The sequence below is a fragment of the Anabrus simplex genome, chromosome 3 (assembly GCF_040414725.1).
Source record: "Anabrus simplex isolate iqAnaSimp1 chromosome 3, ASM4041472v1, whole genome shotgun sequence".
Classification (NCBI taxonomy): domain Eukaryota; kingdom Metazoa; phylum Arthropoda; class Insecta; order Orthoptera; family Tettigoniidae; genus Anabrus; species Anabrus simplex.
The window spans coordinates 199,455,605-199,481,014 of NC_090267.1; the positions used below are offsets into that span (position 1 = coordinate 199,455,605).

The 25,410-nt window shown below is 37.9% G+C and overlaps 1 protein-coding gene across 2 annotated transcripts in view; it reads left to right on the forward strand.

Annotated features, from left to right (window-relative positions):
- LOC136866144 (UDP-glycosyltransferase UGT5) overlaps positions 1 to 25,410 on the forward strand; it is a 165,672-nt gene that overhangs the window by 124,749 nt on the left and 15,513 nt on the right. For both annotated transcript variants that reach the window (XM_068226636.1, XM_068226635.1), the window contains exon 6: positions 10,193 to 10,412. In XM_068226636.1, coding sequence (XP_068082737.1) covers positions 10,193 to 10,412 — 220 coding nt within the window. The remainder of the gene's footprint in view (positions 1 to 10,192; positions 10,413 to 25,410) is intronic.

Genomic DNA, 25,410 nt, shown 5'->3' on the forward strand with positions numbered 1-25,410 from the left:
CAGCACACTAAACATTTAGCCATAGAGCCGGACAATGCTGAAGGTAAGATGGATAGACTGAATCATGAATGGAGAGATACTGAAGATAATTTGTGCTTCCCAGTTTCATCAGAAGGGCAGGCTTCAAAACTCATTGAGGAGCCTCCTTGACACATCTTCAGAGTACATTAACCCTGAATATCTTCCATCAAGAAAATGTGGAGGAGAAGACTTCTTAAGTGTCAGTGGTGGCTCAGACCTGATTGGTTCAGATTAGGAAAACAAAGCTTGCCACAATCTCAATAGTCTGTCTCACCTGAACTGGACACAGAAAGGAGGAGGATAGCAGTTTTCACAGCAATGATGCTGGAAATTTCACAATTGAAAAGGCCTAAAGAGTTTGAAAGTTTTAAACATTTTTCAATTTATGAAGTTAACTTATGGTTTCCTTCTGGCAATTAGAGTTCTGATATAATAGCCAAAGGCAGGCATTTATAGAAATGGAGGTATGTGTTTCCTCTAGTGCACCGTCACTGCATTGTCCTACATAGGAGGCTTGCTGAGGTGTCTCAACAGCGCATTAGCCACCAGCAACTTAGAAAGGTGTGGCAATCCAACTGATGAGCCCACAGTCAGAATGATGATAGGAAAATATGTCCCATACAGATGACACAACATTAAACCTATACAGATACCTTTTGTGCCACATCCCTATGACCAAAGAAGAGATGCTAAAATGTTTAATGTGACTGCCATGGACTATCAGGTTTGGAGGGAAATGCTGGATTGCTCTTTTCACATTTGCAGTATACAGAGCAATCCACTTGGAACTGGTTGATTCCATGAGTACCAGTGCTTGCTTTTCATCTCTCTGATGTTTCATTGCTTGACGTGGACATATTCCTGTGGTCTATACAGAGAATGGGACAAGTTTTACAGGAGCATTTAATGCATTGAAGGAAATTTTCTGAGAAAAAGTTAAAAATGAGATCTCGTTGAAAGAGATCACATGAAAGTTCATCTCTTCCACAGCTGCCTGGTGGGAGGGATTGTGGGAGCATCTCATAAGAGTAGTGAAAGCTCTGCTCAGGTGCCATCTCTGTTGATACCAACAACGTAAGGCAAGCTGATATAAGTACCAACATAGTTGGAAATGTGTAGGATCTGGTAAATGCAGCAAGGGTGAAGTTTAAGAAAGCGGAGATTGTTATTAGTGGAATACTGTGTAGGAGGGATACTGACTGGAGGGTGATTGGGAATTTAAATGAGACTATGGAGTGGGTATGTGGGACACTAGGAGTGAAATTTCTAGTTCCTAATGGGTGGGTAGGAGATAGGGATCTGCGCTCAGATGGCCTTCACTTAAACTGCAGTGATACCATGGGCACCCGCAAGGGGGGGCAAGGGGGGGCAAGGGGGGGCGCTTTCCCCCCCCCTGGAATTCTAAAAAAGATGATGTTCAATTGTTTAATATCATACCAGATTATTTCATAAACTGAACTTACTGACAGTCATCTAGCATCTGTTATATTCGCAAATTTCTGTAAACAATTTAATGTTGCTGACGTTATATTGGTATTTATATTCAAGAAAATTGTTAATGTGCCCCCCCTTGGAAAAGATCCTGCGGGCGCCCATGAGTGATACGTATAAGTTAGGAAATTTGTTTGGAAGGGTAATAGGGAGGTACATTCAGGGAAATGGGGTGGCCTAGAGAGCGGTGCTAAGGGAACAGGGAACTGGAAATCAAGTAGGGATGACATACAATTGTTAGTGTTGAACTGTAGAAGTATTGTAAAGAAAGGAATATAATTAAGTATTGTAATGGGAGTTGAATCATGGCTGAGAAATGATATAATGGATGCAGAAATTTTCTCACGGGACTGGAGTGTGTATCGTAGAGATAGGATAGGAATGGTGGGAGGGGGAGTATTCATTCTGGTGAAAGAAGAATTTGTATGCTATGAAAAAGTTAAAGATTACACACATGAAATTCTAGGTGTAAAGCTCATTTCTAAAGATAATAGGCAACTTGATATATTTGGAGTGTACAGAGCGGGAAAGAGTAGCACTGACACGGATTCCACTGAAGCTCAACTTGTAGGATTCCAGCAAGATATAGCAGATATCTTGGATTCAGGAGGTCAAATGGACTGTATCGCGATTGACCTGTCTAAAGCATTTGATAGGGTGGATCATGAGAGACTACTGGCAAAAATGAGTGCAGTTGGACTAGACAAAAGAGTGACTGAATGGGTTGCTATATTTCTAGGTAATAGATCTCAGAGAATTAGAGTAGGTGAAGCTTTATCTGACCCTGTGATAAATAAGAGGGGAATTCCTCAAGGCAGTATTATCGGACCTTTATGTTTTCTTATACATATAAATGATATGAGTAAAGGAGTGGAATCAGAGGTAAGGCTTTTTGCGGATGATATTATTCTCTATAGAGTAATAAATAAGTTACAAGATTGTGAGCAACTGCAACGTGACCTCGAAAATGTTGTGAGATGGACAGCAGGCAATGGTATGTTGATAAACGGGGTTAAAAGTCAGGTTGTGAGTTTCACAAATAGGAAAATTCCTCTCAGTTTTAATTACTGTGTTGATGGGGTGAAAGTTCCTTTTAGGGATCATTGTAAGTATCTAGGTGTTAATATAAGGAAAGATCTTCTTTTGGGGTAATCACATAATTGGGATTGTAAATAAAGGGTACAGATCTCTGCACATGATTATGAGGGTGTTTAGGGGTTGTAGTAAGGATGTAAAGGAGAGGGCATATAAGTCTCTGGTAAGACCCCAACTAGAGTATGGTTCCAGTGTATGGGACCCTCACCAGGATTACCTGATTCAAGAACTGGAAAAATCCAAAGAAACGCAGCTCGATTTGTTCTGGGTGATTTCCGACAAAAGAGTAGCGTTACAAAAATGTTGCAAAGTTTGGGCTGGGTAGAATTGAGAGAAAGAAGGAGAGCTGCTCGACTAAGTGGTATGTTCTGAGCTGTCAGCGGAGAGATGGCGTGGAATGACATTAGTAGAGGAATAAGTTTGAGTGGCGTTTATAAAACTAGGAAAGATCACAATATGATGATAAAGTTGGAATTCAAGAGGACAAACTGGGGCAAATATTAATTTATAGGAAGGGGATTTAGGGATTGGAATAACTTACCAAGGGAGATGTTCAATAAATTTCTAATTTCTTTGAAATCATTTAGGAAAAGGCTAGAAAAACAACAGATAGGGAATCTGCCACCTGGGCGACTGCCCTAAATGCAGATCAGTATTGATTGATTGATTGATTGATTGAAGTGCAACACTACTCAGTGAACATGAACTTGAGGCTGCTCACAGGTAAACTGTTACCATTAAGTCCTTCAACCTTTCTGAAATAACATTACTAGTCATGAGGTTACTGATTTTGATACTGTTGTTGAGAATTGTATGAACAGGAGGTGGTGTTGCTTACAACAAGATTAATGAGGAAAAAGCCGATAGAAGAGGTCAGGCAAGAATACTTGGGAATGGTCTTCAACAGGGATCAAAGAATATGTATAAAACTGAATGTTAGTGATGCTATTATCGAGCACTCTGACAATGTAAAGAGGGTTAGCTGGCCTCTAGGATTATTAGTACCAATAATCCGGGGTCTAGATAGTGTCTCAAGAGTAGCACATATAAAAAAAACAAAGGGAGAGGTCACTTGTCCAGTTACAAAGGCTGTATCCACTTCGGCTTTGCAGAAGAAATGACAATATGAAATGATTGTGGAGAAGAATGTTGATTCTGGGAACCTCAATCTCAAGGAGGTAATGTCTTCAAAGAAGGGTTGCAGAGTTATATTACCTCATCGATTCAAAATGTAAAACAATGTTTGGTGCATATAATTTGTGTTTTGTGTTTCTTGTGTTTCAGTAGGTCTAAGTAAATATCTTTGCAATTGTAAGTGTATGAACATTGGACATACGAAAGGTGGGAGTATGTCGGAAATTATCAAAGAGTTAACTTTGCATGAACATCTATGTTCCTTGCTTGCTACAAGGAACATGCGTCTTTTTTATGTGTTTGGACACAATATGATTCATGCACCCCTGTTGTTTGGGATTTTGTTTCCTTGTATCTCAAGGACTGCTGTGGTCTGGACGCTTGGGATTGTTTTGTTATTATTCAAAATCAAATCAAAAAACAAAATCTCTTTATTTGCAAATAAGATGTCTACCTTGGTGGCAAATGGTACACTAAAATACATTATTGTCAAGCACTAAATATTAAATTAACAAGAGAATAAAATTTTCCTATAATACAACATCATATAATTTACGCCAACAATTTTTTCTCTTTCATTCGCAATGGTCTGCAATACCTAGTAGTTTGTTACATTCGTTCTGAATCACCTTGTATTGCTGATTAAATGCTATTATGAAACAAATAAAAATTGAAATTAAGTTATAGAATTGAGACTGGTTTATATGTAAGTCAGTTCTGTGTAATTCTGTTTTATAAATACATTTCTGTAGGTCCCAGCAAAATATAACTTAAAAACATGTTAATTAAGCCTCACTTGTACATAACTCATTTATAAATAGTTTGGTGTTATACTGGTACATAATTATTTTCATTAAGTGCAATTTATTTTTACATAATAGAATTAAAATAATGTCACTGATGTATCCATTTCCTCTGATCAAATCACAGGCGAGTTCGAAACATGATACACTAGAATCAGTTTTGTTGGCGGTGGGACTTTAGCTGCAGATGTCAGAGGGATGTGTTTTGGTACTGGGATGAAGATCATGAGAGTGTGTCTTTTAACTAAAAGCGAAAGAATAACCAGACACCTTTCATAGAACTCAGTTAATTTGCACATAGCAAAGTTCAAATAATGCCGTAGACATATAAATTTCCTGATGTTACCAAGATGCAGGAGAGTTACAAATGCAATCATTAAAATCGGCATTGTTAGCAACGGGACTTCAGCTGCAGGTATTGGAGGTGTGTAGTGCAGTGGTATACCAAGGATCATGGGAAGTGACCACATGGCATAAAATTCAAGCAGAAAGATTATGCAACATGTGTTTGAGATTAAGAACATGCTTCGTTTTAACTGTGAGCAAGTTATTTAAATGAGAGACATTAAACTGATGCTGATAGCTGACATTTGCCATACAGAGTAACAAAACCTGTAGTTTTCTTAGTAGAAATTATACATTCTTCAGTTGGCCATCAAGAACAAAAAGAGGGAAAGTTACACTCTGGATGAGAAAGTAAAATTTATACAAGAAGTGGACAATAATCCACATAAAACTAAAATTGAAATAGCTGGAGATTTAGGAATTGCTTATACCTTACTGTGCACAGTCATTATTAAAATAGGTGCTGTTTTACAAGAAATCTTAGAAATTGGATGCAGAAACAATAATGCTGATTATCAGTAATAGTGTTGCAAACCTCATACATTAGTGAATTTAACAGTGCAAATTTTGTTATTAACTTTTATCTCTGAAATAACCTATCTTTAATCTTATTCCTGAAAACAAAGAAAATTATTTCAATAATTATAACATAATAGTTCGTCGCCATAAGACTTATCTGTGTCGGTGCGACGTAAAGCCCCTAGCAAAAAAAAAAAAAAAAAAAAAAAAAAACATAATAGCTAAACCTGATTTGTAAGTAATTCTTAGTTATACATAAAATCAGCTTTTCACCTTGATATATGAGGGGGGATCAAATATAAATAGGATTTTATTTTTTATTTAAATTCATTTATTGAAAAACACAAGGCAAATTACAATTAATTTTTGCACATAGTTTCCTGCTTTGGAAATGCATTTGATGCATGCTTTTTGATGCCCCCATCATAAAAAGAGCAGGGTCGTGTCACCAGCCAGTTGTGCACAAAGTCTTCCACTCTCTCGTCATCTTCAAATCGTTGCCCTCCTAGAGCTTCTTTAACCCTCTTAGTGCCAGGCCTGGGTGCTCACAGTATGCCAAGAGTGCCAGACAGATTTAGATAATTTTGCAGGTTCTCACTCTTGGGACTAAATAGTTCACAAATGTTATAATTATGACTTGAAATTTTTATTGAATGTTAACAAGAATACACTCTTATTGCTGAACTAAATTAAAGCACTAAAATGCCCTTGGGTATTTCGAAAAAAAAAAAATTCCAAACAATTTTCAAACACCAAAATTTAAAAATCAGAAACAAAACAGAAAAAAACAGAAAATTTAACTCAACGATATATATTGATGACTTCTTTGCAATGTCCTATTTCAGATGAATAAACATGTAAAGTTTCACATTTTTATCTTGAGGTCATGATTGGGACAAGTTGGTGGAGGAAGAATGGTACAAGGACAGGATGAGATGGAGGAGGCTCATATACCACACCCGTGAAACTGGAGATGGTTTAGGATGATGATGAGTATTATAAGAGTTATGTACAGTGGTATCATAATATACAATTAGCATGGCCAACAATGGGATCGAACCTGGCACATGGGTTGTAGTCAGGGTGACCAGATGGTGATAGATTATCATTGTTCACAAGATGAAAGAATCTCAAGATCAATTGGAATCTGTTTCTTGAGAACATATTTCCAAACCATGGAATATAATGGGAGTTCTTTACCCAATAAGAAAATATGCTCGGCCTTCTAGCTATACCCATTTCGAACAAAACAGCAATGAAAGCCTTCATTTCAATCAATGTAACGGGGCGCCACTGCTGTGTTCTGGCATGTTGTGACAGGTAATGATTTCTCGTATCTGTTTGTTTCTGTAGTTGCGAGGTTCCATAACTGAGCCGTGAAAAATAAAATACGCTATAGGTTTGCGTCTGACGAAGGGGCATGTCTCGGACCAGGAGTATCATAATAATCACGTGAGGGTTGGTATTTTGCATCTTGACCTAATTGAATTCCACGGAAAACATGAAATTTTTGCTGTTGGGTATTGTTACAGCCATCATCATCAGTACAGTCACTCAGATGGTCATTACCACTTTCAATGTGTACGGTACACTCGGACAATGAGCACGTGGTTGAGCGTTTACAGAAAACTCGCCGTTATCACTCCAAATAACACTTTCACTTCCCCCTTCCTCACTTGTTGGAGGAGTGAATTCCTTATCTGAGTCTTCATCATCCCCTACTTTACTAAAAATTATTAAGATATACAGCCAGTTTGTCATCGTTAACAAAATAACTTCTCCCGCTAGTCACCATTTTACTCACGCGGCATGGAGATCATACGTCGTAGACGAACACGGACTTTAGAAATTCAATGCATCATAACGAATGAATTTACGCACTATCTAGCAACGTAGTTAAAATCTAATGACAATTCTCTATGGACTGGACACATAAAATGTTGCAATCTAATGGCCCAAGTGGTACAAACTCGTATAGAATTGCGCGCTATGCATTTTACGCGTATATACGAAACAACGATATATCGTTGTCTGGCTCTCTACGGGTTAAGTGGTCCGAACAAAATGGAAATCACAGGGCAATAAGTCTGGACTGTAAGGAGGATGATCAAGTGTAGTCCAGTATATTTCTTGTAGCTTGGAGACAGTTAGAGCTGCAGTATAGGGCCACGCATTGTCGTGGAGGAGGATGACTTGTCGAATTGGTTGATCTCGTCCTTTGCGGAGATAATCAACCCTTGCCTTGTTCAACAGCTCTCAGTACTAAGCAGCATTGATTGTGTGTCACTCATGCAAAAAATCAATCAGCAAAATGCCTCGCCGACAAAAAAAGAATGGTTGCAAGGACCTTCCCAGCTGACAGTCAAGTCTTAGTTTTCACTGGTGTTGCCTCCCCTTTCCTCTGCCACTCCTTACTGGCTTGTTTGGATTCAGGAGTGTAGTAGTGGACCTATGATACATTGCAGGTGATGATCTGACTAAAAAATACATCACCTTCTTCCACAAACCTTGCCGTAAGCCTCTGACAATCCTCCAAACATCTCAACTTCAGATTTTCCGTAAAAAGGTGAGGGACCCATCTGGAACACACTTTACAGAACTGTATGTCACTTGTGATGATTGCTTGATAGCTCCCATAACTGATTCCGACTTGTTTTGCAATTTCTGATACTCTCGCCCGTTGATCGTCGTCAATAATGTCTTTAACCGCACGAATATTTTCGTCTGCAATGCTGGTCCAAGAATGGCGATTGTGTTGCTGATTTTCCACACGTTCTTGTCCTTCATAGAACTTTTTTTTTTTGGCCAGACAAGCACATGCGTCCTTGATATTGTTTTATTACTGAACTCTGCAGTTAATCTCTGGCAAAATTTTGCCGCTGTATCTCCTCCACGAGCAAGAAATTTTTATAATTATGCGTTGCGCAGTGGAGGGTGCATCTGTTGCTCTGACATCGCAAACATTACTGACAAAGCAACAGGAAATATCTAACAGCATGCTCTCCCCACTCGTAACAGTCCCACCTAAGCATAGCAGAAGCGTGGGGCCAGTCCTACCAACTGCTGATGTTCAGGAACAAAAATTCTGTTTATATTTGACTGACCTTCGTGCATGTAAATCTGGTAAACTGTATTTCATATACACTGCTGTTTGGAGAAAGTGAAACACCAATACCGAGAGCTGTGATCACAATGCAATTTATTCCACAGATTAGGGATATGACAAGACACAAATGATTACAATTACAGACCTGTACATGCACAGTGACTGTGGAACCTCAGTATGGCATAGCACCACTATGCACTGCAATCAGAGCTGCTAGACATCGTGGTACAGAATCAAAGAGCACCTGAATATGCTGCTGGAGAATGTTCTGCCACATGGTTTGTAGGCACGTCTACAAATCATCAACAGTGGCTGCAGGAGGACCTGAATGAAAAAGGTGTCAACCGACCATATGCCAGACATATTCAATGCGTGACATGTCAGGTGAACGGGCAGGCCAAGGAAGCAGTGGTACCCGTTGTTCTTCGAAGAAGGCTTGCACATTCCTCGCCACATGTGACCAGCCATTGTCCTGCTGGAATATGGTGTGTGAAATGGCCTGCATGAAGGGCAGTGCCTCAGGCTGTAAAAGCTCCCTGATGTAGCCAGTAGCTTTTTAGATTGCCCTCAAGATTTAGGAGGCAAAATCACATGTTATAGACTATGATGCCCCAAACCATCACACTTAGCATTTGTCCGCTGTGCCGCTTAACAATACAGTCTGCCTAATACGTTCATCGCGGCAGTGTCTAACGCATATGCGGCCATCACTGTAGAATAAGTTGAAGTGGGACTCATCCGAAAACACTACATTTTGCCACTCAGAATGCCAATATCAGTGTTCACATGCCCGTTGCATTAGTAGTTGCTGCTCAATGGAAGCTGATGCAATGGCATGTGTGCTACCAGTCCAGGCCTCAGAAGACAGCATCGAACCATCGATGTAGACATGTCCACACCCGTTGCTGTGCTCCAATGTTGAGCCAACACTGCTGACGAAGCTGTTCTGTCCATTACGGCCAAGCGGACAAGATGGTGGTCATCTCGCACTGAGGTCACATTATGTCGTCCAGTATCCTGTAGATGGTGTTTACAGTCCTGTTCTCTCTACTGGTTGCACATACGCCTCACTGCTGAAGCAGCACGCCCTGTATGAGCAACAATGACATGGAACAACAGACCCATCTCCCGGAGTCCAATCATAACGCCCTGTTTGAATGCACTCACATGCTGATATTCCATCCTGTGATATCAGCGAGGCATAGTGACACTTGGGTACATGTTTCCACTTTGTATGATGGCTCCACACTGACTGAGCATTGCATAACATTGACCTGGATGGTCACACACAGGAGAGCACTGCTGGACCTATGTGCATGCCATCTCCCTGAATTTAAATCACTTATTATGGTTCTACTGTTCTACGCATCCTCTGATTTTGGCGTGTTTCAGACCATTGCTTTTGACTGTTTCACTTTCTTCCAAAGAGCAATGTGGATCAGAATTTAAAGAGAATTTTTGAATGAAAATTTTCCCATAGTTTCTTCTAAATCAACATAAATAAGAACAAAATAGAGAGAGAAGAATTCTAATGGGAAAGAGAAAATTAAACTACGTAGTCTTACAGAAACAAATAAAGAATGAAGGGTACTCACCCAATCTCAAGAAACCTCAGATCACACACAAATGTGTATACCGAATATAAAGATGTAATTTCATATTTATTCTATCCTTTCAGCACATCCCAATGTCCGTGCTTTCATTTTCCAAGGTGGGCTTCAAAGTCTTCAAGAAGCTACATATAATGCTGTACCATTAGTTGGAATTCCCATCTTCGCTGACCAAGCTTACGATGTCAAATATATTGAAACAATAGGCATTGGAGTCAAATTAGCAATTGATGACTTATCGAAAGAAACACTACTTGAAGCTCTGAAGAAGGTTCTTCATGATCCAAGGTAAGATATTATTTTATAGACACACTAGATGTTAAGAAGATTTCTAGTTTACTGATGCTCCCTGCAAAATACAGTAACACCATAGTTTGAAGTTTGTTATCTTGTTCTGTTAATAATTATTCTTTTCCATTTTTGTGTTTTACCCTTTGAAACATATTAGATTATCACCCAGTATCACTCAATACTGCACAAGGTCAAACATCATTCACTTGTCTTTATGCTGAATTTGAAATATTAGAATGAAAGATGTGTGGACTCTGAATATCCTGTCAAAGTAATAAATGTGAAATTAGGGAGAATAATTGCCTCTACATATAGGAACCATGACAAGTGGGTATCTGTAACGAATAGCCTACATAATGTTAGTGATCACATTATATGAAGTTGTGCATTGGAACTGACTTAGGTGGGAGAGTCATATGAGAGTAGATGACAATAGGGGACTAATAAAACTAGCCATACAAGTTAGAGAAGCAAGAGGGAGCCTAGAAGATTCTATATTTAATTGTTTCAAGGTACGAGATAAGACAAGCCAAGAAACTGCATTGGCAGCTGTGACTAAAGAAGTATGGAGGAGCTCAGGCCATCCATAAGACTCTGGCATTCTGAACACTGAAAGATGTAACAGCCTATAATAAAATTGAAAATTACTGGTAAAATGGGGTGAAGTGATACAGTTTCAAACTCAAATTGGTTGTATTCCCGGAAAAAGTATAGGTTTACAAATACTGTACCCACTTCATGCAACAAAAATGTGGATCTTAATTTGCAGTTTGTTCATGTATAACAACATTTTGTGGCTATGCAACTATTTTAAATTTGTTTATGATATTCTAAACTTGATGTTACACTCCACTTCATCACTGGGTGGAGAATGACATCTAGATTCAATTTCATGTGTTACCTGAAATTTTTATTGAATTTCTTCAAAACTATTATCTGAAAATGAGAAATCTAATACCGGTATTTAAAAAGGTTTTGTTACCCCAGCAGTTGAAGTTTTTATGTGTGAATATCATTTTCTGAAAAACGAGCATTTAATAATCATCCCCAATGGGGCACTGCAATGAGCATGAACCAGAATAGAAATTAAATGTAATATAAAATTTAAACACTGAGAAAATACAAGAACTTTTTAGGTGTTGTTTTAGTCATTGCGCTATTGCAATTGAAGCACATTTTCTCTGGCATTTCTAGTTTCAAACAATGTTGTAACACTGATATCATTGCCTGCCCCTGTAGCACTATTAGCTGCCATTCTCAGGAGACCCGGGTTCGATTCCCAGTATGCCAACATTTAATAATGGCAAGAGGGCTTGTATGTGGTTTAAACGGTACATGCAGCTTACCTCCATTGGAGATGTGCCTGAAAAGAGCTGCACAACCTCAGAATGAGGACATGAGTTTAGTTTAAGTTTACTGATATCAATATCTGGCCAAATAAATATATCCCCATGGTTCCAGTATGGTTTCGGAGCAGAAGAGACGAATCACATCACAACAATGGTCAATGTATTGTTAATGTTGATCAGCTTTATGAGCTTTTGGTATGGTAGACCTTCACATTTAGATTTCTTCCAACTCTCTGCTGTTAGGGCATCTAATGTAAAGGGAGTCCTTTCTTCTTTCATGGCTCCCTCTTCAAGCAATCATATCTTTACGATTTTATTCAAATTTCCTTTCAATGACCATGCTGCTTGAAACCTTAAGATAATCATGACAAAAGTCATCATGAGTTAACACGATTCAAGAATATTTCCATGTTAGCAATGCTTGGCATTGGCATAGACTAAGGAACAAAAGTCTAAATTCATAAATTCTATTACCATAGTTGGTATGTTGAACTGTATAAGAAATAAATGATCAGATCTTGTATTCTCTATAACTTTTGTCATGTACTACTTTTCGATAGGACCAATAATAGGTATTAAAAAATATTAAGTTTCAGGCACCTTCCCCTGAACTACCGTTTCATCCAGCATGAATAAAATTATTTACAGCCTAGACTGTAGTACCTTATTCCCAGACATTTACATACTGATTATCATTGAATTCTGTTCACCGATTTTCTCATAGTTTGGTATCGATATGGACTTGGCAACAAAACATGAAATTCATTAATATCTTTCCCTTGGATTTTCTTGAATTATCGTATCAAGGAATCCTGATGAGGTCGCATACACTGGAACCATACTCTAGATGGGGTTTTACCACAGACTTACATGCCCTTTCCTTTACATCCATACAACAACCCCTGAAAGTCCTCATAACTATGATCAAAGATCTGTACATTTTATTTACAATCCTGTTTATGTGTTTACCCCAATGAAGATCATTCCTTATATTAACACATAATTAATAGGAAATTTAATTTTATATAACTTTAGTTCTGTATTATTTATCTGTAGGAAAACTAATAACATAAACATTTTAGAATTAAAATTTAGCCCTCCCCTTAAACTACCATTTTGCTCAGTGTGAATAAAATTATTTATAGCCTAGATTTTATTGCCTTATTCCATGACTTTACACACTGATTTTAATTCAATCCTCTTCAACCATTTTCTCATGATGTACATACAGACAGCCAGGCATGCAGGCAGAGATGATGGAAAGTTTAAAAGTGCATTTCCTTGTTACTGTGGACACAATCAATACAGAAATACCATTCTTCTCAAATTCTGAGCAATGTACAGACAAAACTCTTAATTTTTATATTAAGATTTTGTTTTCTATGTTTTTAAAGCTCTACTCAGTCGTATTTGTCTACTAATGCAATTCCATGCCATCTCTCAGTTGACAACATACGACATACTGCTTAGCCAAACAGCTCATCTCCTTTTCCCTAAGTCTTCCCAGTCCAGAATTTGCAACATTTTCATAATGCTACCCTTTTGCTGGAAATCACCCAGAACAAATTGACTTGCTTTCCCTTGGATTTTCTCCAGTTCTCATATCAAGGAATCCTGATGAGGTTCCCATACGCTGGAACCATACTCTAGTTGGGGTTTTACCACAGACTTATATGCCCTTTCCTTTACATCCATACAACAACCCCTGAAAATCCTCATAACTATGATTTTGTTTACAATCCTGTTTATGTGTTTACCCCAATGAAGATCATTCCTTATATTAACACTTAGGTACTTACGGTGATCTCCATAAGAAACTTTCACCCCATCAGTGCAATAATTAAAACCGAGGGGACTTCTCGTACTAGTGAAACTCACAACCTGACTTTTTTATCATCATACCATTGTCTGTTGTCCATCTCATTAGATTGTAACTTATTTATTACTCTACTAGCAAGATACCCGTGCTTTGCTACGGTACCGTACCGTATTATACAGAAATTTATAATTGAATGCTTATTGTTTTAGATATGTAATCCGCCGGAATTCGCGATCTGACTCGTTTTCTGCGAGAATCTGCCAAAATTCGCGATCTGACTCGTTTTATTATAGATTACGGCAAGTTTCCTCCCATTTTTCAATCTTTCTTTCCAGCAATCGATTTTGTACTTCCTGGGCTAGTTCCAGGTATTCCACCCGGTCAGTTGGGTCCCTAAATCTTTGCCATCTTTTCCTATTAACATTTTAAATATGGATTAAATCCTTCAGGAGATCAGGCGTGATGTTGCCTTGGGTGCCTTGGCAGCACTGAAGCTGCAGCTGGACTGCATTCTTAGTCATTACCCATCCAGGTCCCGTTTCCAGCGCGGCCCGCACATTTGACGACGGTCCAGAACAACATGTTTATTATTATTATTATTATTATTATTATTATTATTATTATTATTATTATTATTATTATTATTATTATTTTTATTATAGATGTTCTGGTCCCCACAGTAAGATGCAAGACTGCCACTTGCCGGTAAATTACATCTACTGCCACTGTCATTGTTAACAATGTGACCAGCACCATTATCGCACGTAGGCAAGTGTTCGAGATTTCTGGCGATACGAATAACATACTTCCGTGCATTATTGACCTTATTATAGCAGTGAACAATTTGACGGTCAATCTCATTCCTATCGTTTATTTCAAATGTCTTTAAATTTTTATTTATATGCCAGGAGAATCTACTGTAATTTAAGAATGTCCTCCGAAGGAAAAGATGGCTGTTGAAAACAAACCAGGAAAGATTAAAAATGATCGGTTTATGATCAGAATAAGTACATCAAAAATATACAGCCTGTTTCCAGTCATTCGACAGGGTCAGGAATGGAATGAATAAAGCCCCATCTAGCGGCGACAATAGGAACTGTCCCGGCTGCCGAAGGACTCCTCTGGGGCAATGATCGTTGAATGACAAATGAAATGAAATATTGGACAGTGTTGCTGGAATGAATGATGACAGGGAAAACCGGAGTATCCGGAGAAAAACCTGTCCCGCCTTGGTTTTGTCCAGCATGAATGTCACATGGAGTGACCGGGATTTGAACCACGGAACCCAGCTGTGAGAGACCAGCGCGCTGCCGCCTGAGCAATGGAGGCCCCTTATAAGTACATAATGAACAGTAAAATCAATTGGTCTCACCTCCTTTTACACCCCACCGCCGTTAAGTTTATTTACCCCCCCCCCCCCCCACCGAAAAAATTAAAAAATTAAATTAAAAATGAAAAGTTAAACACATTTGAAAGAATTAAAGGAGATTCCAAACACCAATGTTCACATCTATTACCTTCAGTTTTGAGATATAAGTATCCCCATAAAAATAATTCACTTTCTTTCACTTCCTTTCACACTTCTCCCCCCCCCCAAGTGAATTGTCCGGCAAAAAATACTTGTTTCTTTAATAGTAAAGGATCTTCTAAATACCAATTATCATGACTCTAACATCTTCAGTTTTCGATTTATGTATCCTCATGAAAGGAATTCAACTTCTTTTCACTCCCGCCCCCCCAAGATGGTATCCCCAAAAAAACGCATTTTTCTTTGTTTTTAAAGGAGATCCAAATACCAATTTTCACATCTGTAACAACTTTAGTCTTAATTAGATGTATGTATTCTCATACAATTAATTCAATTAATTTTTCAATTCTTTCACCCCCCCCGCTTCATTGGATTTTTCGAGAATACGTGTTTCTTTACTTTTAAAGCAGATTCCAAATATCAAATTTCACATCTGTAACATCTTCATTTTTGAGATATCAGTAGCCTAATTAAAATAATTCTACACCATTTTCAGTCATGTTTACCCCCGACCACCCAAGTGGTATTTCCGAAAACTAAAAATATGTTTTTTATTTTTTATAGAGAGTAGAAAAATACCATTTTTCACTTCTGTAACATGTTAAGCTTTTTGAGATATAATGTAGAAATTCTCATTTTAAAATTTCATACCTTTTCTAGTTCCCCTTAAGTGGAGTTTCCAAAAACAAATCACCTATGTTTCTTTACATTTACAGGAGATTCCATATACCCACTTTTTACATCTGTAACATTTTACGTTTCTCAGATATTCTGTAGACATAGTCTTTCAAAAAATTCACCCTAATTTGTCACTCCTGTTTAACCACCATTAATTGGATTTTCTAAAAACAAAAAAATATGTGTTTCTTTATTTTTAGAGATGATCCCATACAAAAATTTTCATTTCTGTAATATCTTCAGTTTCTGAGATATATGTATCCTCAGTAAAGGCATTCAACCCATTATTCACACTTTTACACCCCTCCTACTGGGATTTACAGGAAAAAAAATGTGTTCTTTTATTATTAAAGGAGATTCTAAATACCAATTTTTACATCCGTAAACTTTTAAAGTTTTAAGATGTAGACACACTCATTTTAAAAATTCACCCCCCTTTTCACCCCCCATTATTTGGATTTAACAAAAACGAAAAAGTACCTGTTTCTTTATTTTTAAAGTAGATCCCAAACACCAATTTTCAGGTTTGTAATATCTTCAGTTTCTGAGATGTAAGTATCGGTATCCTGATTAAAGACATTCAACCAATTCTTCACCCTTTTTCACCTCTCCTATTGGGGTTTTCTGAAAACAAAAAAATACATGTTTCCTTATTTTTAAAGAAGATTCTAAATACCAATTTTTACATCTGTAAACTTTTAAAGTTTTGAGATATAGATACACTCATTTTAAAATTTCACCCCACTTTTCACCCCCTTAGCGAGGGAATATCCAAAAATCCTCTCTTAATGAGCACCTACATCTTAATATGAATGTATCCCCAAAATTTCATTTCTTTATGTCCAGTAGTTTTGGCTCGGCGATGATGAATCAGTCAGTCAGTCAGTCAGTCAGTCAGTCAGTCAGTCAGTCAGTCAGTCAGTCAGTCAGTCAGTCAGTCAGTCAGTCAGTCAGGACAAGTTATTTTATATATATAGATACAGAATGTTAGATATAGACATTTGTTCCATGTGCCTCAGATTTCTGGAGCCAATCAGTATTGACAATTGTGGCATTAAGAAAGCTCAACTTTCTTTCTCAAAAGAGACTTTATAATTTTAGAACAAATTGTTTCTCTTCACTGCTGAAGGAAAAACAAGAAAATCTTCTGACAGTGTGTTTTGACTGCCAAAAGAATTTACCCTTTGCCAAAAATACCTGATCAGAGTGTCTATTACAGTAGGCAGTTATACTTAGCATTATATAATTTTAGTATTGTAGTAGATTCCCCTAAATCAAGGTTAACCACCAATAATGTCTTCATGTACACTTGGCTTAAAAATTAAAGTAAGAAGGGATCAAGTGAAATATGTTCAGCTCTCTACCACCATTTGTGTCATACAGACATGAGCATGTAAATTTATTTAAATATCAGTTGCCAATGGGTGACCTGGGCAAAATAAGAACACAATAGTTGTCTCAAAGTTCCTCCTATTTTTCAATCTTTCCTTTCAGCAATCGATTTCGTACTTCCCAGGCTAGGTCCAGGTATTTCACCCGGTCAGTTGAGTCCCTAAATCCTTGCCATCTTTTCCTATAAACATTGTTAATATGGATCAAATCCTTGAGGAGATCCGGCGTGGTGTTGTCCTGGGTGCCTTGGCGGTACCGAACCCGCAACCGGATGTCACTGGATGTTGAAACATGCACCAGACATAAACAAAATAGTTATTTATCCCAAACTGCACATTCATTCATGCCTCCCATTAGAGTGTTTGGGTTCAACGAAAGGCAACTGCAGAAATGAGAAATGATAATTCAGCCATCAGAGTACCAATAATAATAAAGTTATTGGCTTTACGTCCCACTAACTACCTTTATGGTTTTCGGAGACGCCGAGGTGCCGGAATTTAGTCCCTTAGGAGTTCTTTTACGTGCCAGTAAATCTACTGACACGAGGCTGACGTATTTGAGCACCTTCAAATACCACCGGACTGAGCCAGAATCGAACCTGCCAAGTTGGGGTCAGAAGGCCAGCGCCTCAACCGCCTGAGCCACTCAGCCGAGCCATCAGAGTACCATAGTATCTTGAGCTGCTTGACAAACATGGCTGTGCCTATTAATGAAAAGAAACTGGAAGGTGTATGGCGAGTCCTGGAGGGAGCATAACTCCCTGTCATGGTACATGACATTACTCAGGGGAATCAGGTGAAGAAGAATACCTAGCAGTAGATGATGAAAATGTTGTTCCAGGTATGATATACTAAGTGCTTGGCAAATTGTCACATGTTACACCATGTACGTTCAGGAACATAAAACAAAAACAAAAATGAAAAATGAATACACAATTTTATGTTCATCTCATAGCCTCTCCTCATGATTGAAAACTGTCCATGTCCATTACAATTGCATGCAAAAGTAGCCATTTGCAAAATGAGACGCAAAACCAAGTCAACATTTTATTTTTATTACTAGCAAGATACCCGTGCTTTGCTACAGTATTATACTGAAATGTATAATTGAATGCTTAACATTTTATATATAATCTGCCGAAATTCACGATCTGACTTGTTTTCTTGGAGAATCTGCCAAAATTCGCGATCTCACTCATTTTCTGAGAGATTACGGCAAAGTTCCTCCTATTTTTCAATCTTTCCTTCCAGCAATCGATTTTGTACTTCCCAGGCTAGGTCCAGATATTTTGCCCGGTCAGTTGGGTCCCTAAATCTTTGCCATCTTTTCCTATAAACATTGTTAATATGGATCAAATCTTTGAGGAGATCCCGCGTGGTGTCGTCTTGGGTGCCTTGCTGGTACTGAACCCGTGGCCGGACTGCATTCGTAATCATTACCCGGCAAGGACCCGTTTCCAGTGCGGTCCGTACATTTGGACGACGGTCCAGAACATCATTATTATTATTATTATTATTATTATTATTATTATTATTATTATTATTATTATTATTATTATTATTATTATTATTATTATTATTATTATTATTATTATTATTATTCCGGACCCCGCAACATGATGCAAGACCGCTACTTTGCAGTAAATTACATCTGCTGTCATTGTCATTGCTGACAAAGTGATCAGCACCATTGTCACACGTAGGCAAGTGCGCGGGATTTCTGGCGATACGAATTATATACTTCCGTGTATTATGACATAGAGGTGAACAAAAGCACAGTCAAACTCACTCCTATCGTTTATTTCACATGTGTTTAAATTTTCATTCGTATGCCAGGAGAATCTACTGTAATCTAACTTTAAGTTTTCCAAAGGAAAATATGGCTCTTAAAAACGAACCCAGGAAAGATTAAAAATGATCGGTTTCTGATCAGAATCAAGTACATTATGAACATTAAAATCAATTGATCTCGACTCCTTTTTCACCCCACCACTGTTAAGTTGATTTACCCCCCCTCCCCAACCAAAAAAAATGAAGGCGTGTCTCTTGATGTTTAAAGGAGATTCCAAATACCAATGTTCACATCTGTTACCTTCAGTTTTGTGATATAAGTATCCCCATAAAAAGAATTCCCTTTTTTCACTTTGTACCCAATGCATTTCTTGGACGTGTTCCAAAATGGCGCCTACGGAAGGTAGAGACCACCCAAGACACAGGAATATATAGCAAGATGTCGACGTTTTAAGCATATTAGAAGGCCATGACTGATTCGGAACTACGATGTTACGAAGGCAATGTGCGACAGAGTAGAATCGACTGAATTGGTTTTCTTAAAAAAAAATAAGAAGTATCGAAGGGATTATTAGAAAAACTGACTTGAAAATTTAATCTCGCAAGGACAAGGGGTGATTGATATTGCTCTGAAGAGTTAAGAATATTGAACAATTTCTAACGCGGATATTAAGCTGAAACGACATTAATATCGAAGAGAAGAGCGTATTAATATATAAAATACAGTGAGGAGGATAAGAACCCAGCGAATTTTGAAAACTTCGTTCAGATATATATGCTGATCATCTGAAAGCATAAGATCTGGTGATACACGAGAGCAGAAACTGGAACTGCAACTGGAGAAAATAATAGCGTAGATACTATAAATAGAGAAACAATCATTCCCAAAATCAAATAAGCTAACTCCGTATATTTCAAAAAGACGAGGCGATTTACCACATACGCAGACCTCAAGAATTAAAAAAAAAAAATCTACAGAAGAAAGCTAGAATATATAGATATCAACAGAAATTTTAAGATATCAGAAATCCAAAATGAATATGTATTTTTCAGAAATATTCGATATTGCCTACAGTACTTCTGAGAAAACGATGGCTTACTAAACCGGCATGGACCAACCTGGAGAGAGATGTCATCCTGGCAGTTAAGACAACCCGACACGAGAGATGGAGGTCACGCAACCAGAGCCACTTGAGATGAAGGATCCGACCAGTCGTCGAACCAAGACCTAAGATCCAGCCATGGAGCAGACGGAGAGGAGCAACTAAGGCCCGAGATGTCGAATGACGAGCTAAGTGGTAGTAATAAGTAGAATAGTTCTTTATTTAACGTATTCATGGTATGTGCTGTAGAACTGAATAGCCCAAGCATGAAATAATTAAGTGTGCAAATGATATAAGGAAGTGAAGTGCGATATATTTAAGATGCTATTAATATATTAAGTCAATATGGAATTAAGACGATATCTCATGATATACTGGTTAAGTATTATTGTATAATTTCAATTTCAATCAATGAGCCTACGTTATAATACAAGGCCTGGAAATAGAGCCCGTGAAACGCTATGGAATTGGTTACGCTGAAGTTCAATGCCGGGCCACTAGGATCGCTATCTTGCCCCCTGTCTACCAGGCTCGCGCCTTTAAACGTGTTCATTAACTGAGTTGGTTGTGAATGTATTATGTATTCGTCTGATGTTGAGCATTCGCAGTTCCAGTCATGGTTTATTCACGAGAAATTAAAGGTAGTGGAATTTCGTTTCACAAGTTTCCAGTGAATGTTCAATGTTCGAAACATTATACAGAGGAAGTATTACGCATGAGATACGACTTCCAGCTGATCGAAGTAGGCCTCTGTTCCTAAGTTTTGATCCGAGTTACGTCATAAGAATCGGGCGATCCCAAAATTTGTCACTGGACTTTTTTTAAACTATGCTACCGTGACCGGCAAGCATTTGAGAGGTATCTTCAAAATCAGAAATCTTAAATTAGGAAACCAACGAGGAAAATAATTTGCCCAACAAATTTCACGATAATGAATGTAGCAAGAGCTAAAAATATTGCATTTTACCCTGAAACAATCTCTGGTTTGTAAAGTATGGAGGTGGTTTTGTCCCGAGAGCATAAAATACAGTTTAAAATAAGCCATTTGTTTTATGGAGCATTTTATTAAATTGTTCAATGCGCATAACGTCTCCAACACCTTACATGGGACATATTCAGGAACGAGAACAAACGAGCATCTTTTAACCGGACGAGTTGGTCGTACGGTTAGGGGCGCACGGCCGTGAGCTTGCATCCGGGAGATAGTGGGTTCGAATCCCACTGTCGGCAGCCCTGAAGGTGGTTTTCCGTTGTTTCCTATTTTGACACCAGGCAAATGCTGGGGCTGTACCTTAATTAAGGCCACGGCCGCTTCCTTCCAACTCCTAGGCCTTTCCTATCCCATCGTCGCCATAATACCTATCTGTGTCGGTGCGATGTAAAGTCACTAGCAAAAAAAAAGCATATTTTAGTACTGAAGATGAACTCCTCAGTTGGTTAATTAATGATTTCCTGTCATATATTAAGAAACTTAAAATGGATTCAGAGAAAGTAGAAAAGAATCATGAGAGAAATGTATCAGGCATAGATCTTGACTACCCAGTCCACTGTGGCCTGCGTAAAATACCTCATAAGTATACATTTGCATCATGCATTGATGAGGAACCTAACGAAATATGACATCGAGCTCTTCTTCAGCTACCTAAGACGCCAAGCGGAATACAATGACATTATGGTTCGTGTGGCAAAAGAAAAAACAGACTGTAAAGGCTGTTTAGAACATATCTGTTCTCCAGCTACTCAAAGTCCAACATTGTGTCTTATTCGTTTTCAAGATCGAGGAGCCCTCAGATACCGAAAATCGTCTGTGGCACTTCTGCAGTGAACGACGCAATTTGTCACTTCCGCTACGCAGTACTTGTCCCGAAGAGAGTTACTAAAAGGTGTACCGGTACGTTTATTTGTTTCGAAAGACATGTTCAACAGTGAAATTAAGTGTGGAAAGTGTAAAGGCGACAAACCACCTCTTTTTCTACTATGAAAATTTCTGAGACCTCTGTTAGACAACATTGCTTTGAGCCACTCAAGTAGAAGAGATAAAGTTTTGAAACTTGATAAGAAGCCCCTCAGAAGGAAAGTTTTGAAATTTCAATGACATATCCAAGCCAATGCAGCACCGCTCTATAAATAAAGTACTGTCAATACTCGCAAAAACATTCAGTTCTTTTTATTTAGGATATACTTTACTTATTGACATATACGGCCATGCGAATACAAGGGGGCAAGACCGCAATCCTAGCGGCTGAATGGTGAACTAGGAAGCAACCCGTTTCCACGAGTGCATTTCAAGGCTTTGTATCATAGCCTAGGCAACGTTTCAAAGAGTGCCAGTTAGTTTAAAAGAGCTATGACTGATATAGTGCTATTGCTATCCAAACCTAGATTACGTCATAGTAGGACGCGTATTTGGAAGTGTTTAATTAAAGTCAACATATTCTTTGCTGTATGGTAATGTATGAGGAACAGATACCGTATGTGGGGTTATGTGCCGTATTTACGATAAGTTGAGTATTAAGAAAGGAATTCTGCGTGAAACGAACGTGATGTCTCAACGTATTAGATGATTATTGGAGGTTATATGCATTATATATGAATGTTAAGTGAGTTGAATATGAGTGGAAATGAAGGTTATTGAGGATAATATGGAAGTGTTTGTTATGATTTAATTGAAATATTGCGCAGAATGGTAAGTAATGAGACATGTGTGAAATGAATAATACGCGATATATGGATGGAAACAAAGCAATTACTGAAAGGAAACATACCCCAGGGAAAACTTATAGCAAGGTATGGATGGTTCAGTTATATGTATTTAGCTGAGTATTGAGAATGATTTGGCAGTAGCACTGCCTTCGTGATGTCCAGGCCGTATTGTAACTAGCGCGGGAAAGCAATCAGCTGATCGTTAGTGGGGAAGTTTAGCACATGAGTTAGTAGAGTTAAACATAGTTTTTCGCAGTTTTATTGAAACTTTTAACGATGGCTGCATGTTCACTCAGATATATGTGAGAATGAGTCGTCATCGACTGCATTATTAAGTGGAAAGTCGTTAATTAGTGAAGAAAACTTAGTGTGAGCGTGTATTTATGTGAAGCTATAGGTTGAGAAGATCGTTCTTCGGTGTTTTAATTTTGTAGTTTATTTGTGTAAAGTTATATTTATAGTGTAAAATTAATTGAGTTTCTGCATTCTGTGTTTTATTATTAACCACGAATTGTATATACTTGAATTAAGATGATCAGTGAGGGAAATCACCATGCCTTAGAGTTGCTGTGTGCCCGGCTGCAAAGCCAATTATAAACAAGGAGAGTACACTCCGGTATTTGTGTTTCCTTTTGATGAAGAACTAGTTTAGTTATGGAAGAAGGCTATTCCGAGGGAGAATTTAATAGTTAATCAAAACACAGTTGTGTGTATCAAGCACTTTCCTGAAAATCACATCCTGAGAGAAATGAGTGTGTCACGTCCAGATGGTGAGGTAAATTTTTTTATTATGTCATAAACATGGGTCCCATTAGGTAGGTCCTGTATTTTTATGTAATCAGACCTATGGCTTATCTGAATTTGTATTTGAAAATGCAAGTCTTATTTATGAGTATCACCGAGCTCGATAGCTGCAGTCGCTTAAGTGCGGCCAGTATCCAGTATTCGGGAGACAGTGGGTTCGAACCCCACTGTTGGCAGCCCTGAAGATGGTTTTCCGTGGTTTCCCATTTTCACGCCAGGCAAATGCTGGGGCTGTACCTTAATTAAGGCCACGGCCACTTCCTTCCCATTCCTAGACCTTCCTGTCCTATCGTCGCCGTAAGACCTATCTGTGTCGGCGCGACGAGAAGCAAATAGCAACAACAACAAAAAAAGAGTATCAAACAGCAGTGTGATTTATGTAAATTTTATCTTCTGACAGATTCAGATCTTATATATGAATTATCTCCAGAAGTAAGATATCTGAATTTCCTAAATCGAGGGGGCTTAAAGTATCCATCAGACATGTCAATAGAACTTAAAATTGAGGTGTACAAAGTATCTTGTGTGTTAGTGTCAGATACATATAAGATGGTATTTCTAAATTCAGACAATCCTAAGTGTGTCACAAAATCCTTGGCTTTGGAGTCAATGCAGTTGGCAGATTCCCTAGTCATTTGTGACTGCGGGAAGAAATTGGAAGACCTGGTCGGACAGTGTATATATATTCGGGTAAATATGTTTTTAAATAATTTTTCCAAAATTCACACCGACTTGTGTATTCAACAAAGTGCTTCAAAGAGAGCAGACCTACTCCTTACTGGTGTAACTTCCTGTAAGAGGTCCAGGAAAGCTGCAGTGTTCATGAAGTGGAAACAGTGAGGTACAGAAATAATTTATATTTGTAATAAATAGTATGGTAATTGGCTGCATGTTTTCTGTCAGTGTGTATGATGTGAGTGTTCCAGTTGACCAGAAAATGGATAAAATCGCAAGAATATTTCTCAAAATGTTAGGCTGTACTCACGCAAACGAACGTATATACGCGAGAAATAGAACGTTACGGAGAAGAATATGCATTGTATGTCAGAATTAACAAATATTTGACGATAGGTTTTGGTTTTATAAGGTGTTAACATTTCTTTAAGTAATTTAAACGAGTGTGTTATTCAAGCGGAGCGTATGCGTATCGCTTTCAAGTTCCCCCCAAAGCGTGACGTCATCAGAGGTACAGTACGGCCTGGACATTACGAAGGCAGTGGCAGTAGTAATAACTGGTAATGGTTAGATTTATATGTGTTGTGTCGTATTCTCCATGAATATAGATCGTATAAAAGATAAGATTATTATATAACCAGAGTGATAATATAATAATGAGATATCATACTGCAGGTACTTGCACACATGTTTATATGGCAGAAGCTTATCGGCTATGTGCACATTGAACTGTGTTACGTTAAATAAGGAATTATATAGCTAGAGTAGGGAAATAATATGATATATATATACGGAATATCGTTTATATTTTTCTTAAATTGAAACACTATAAAAGTGAGTAATAGGCTAGGAGCCGTGATTTGAATGGCAGTAGGACCAAGTAACTTAGCACGTCAGTCGATTTCTTGTTTTCTTTATTTTATCCGATACCAACGAATTCAGATCACTATTATCAGAACTCAGATAATACAGACTATGCAGATTGTTTTTAATTTAGGTCATTTTTATTATAATTCAGGTCATTATTATTATAATATGATTACTATTATCGTTGTGATTATTATGACAGTGAATTTTTGACGTCATAAATGATATAAATACTTGGTAAAACCATGAACTTTGACAATAATCAGATAATTAAGCTATATTTGTGC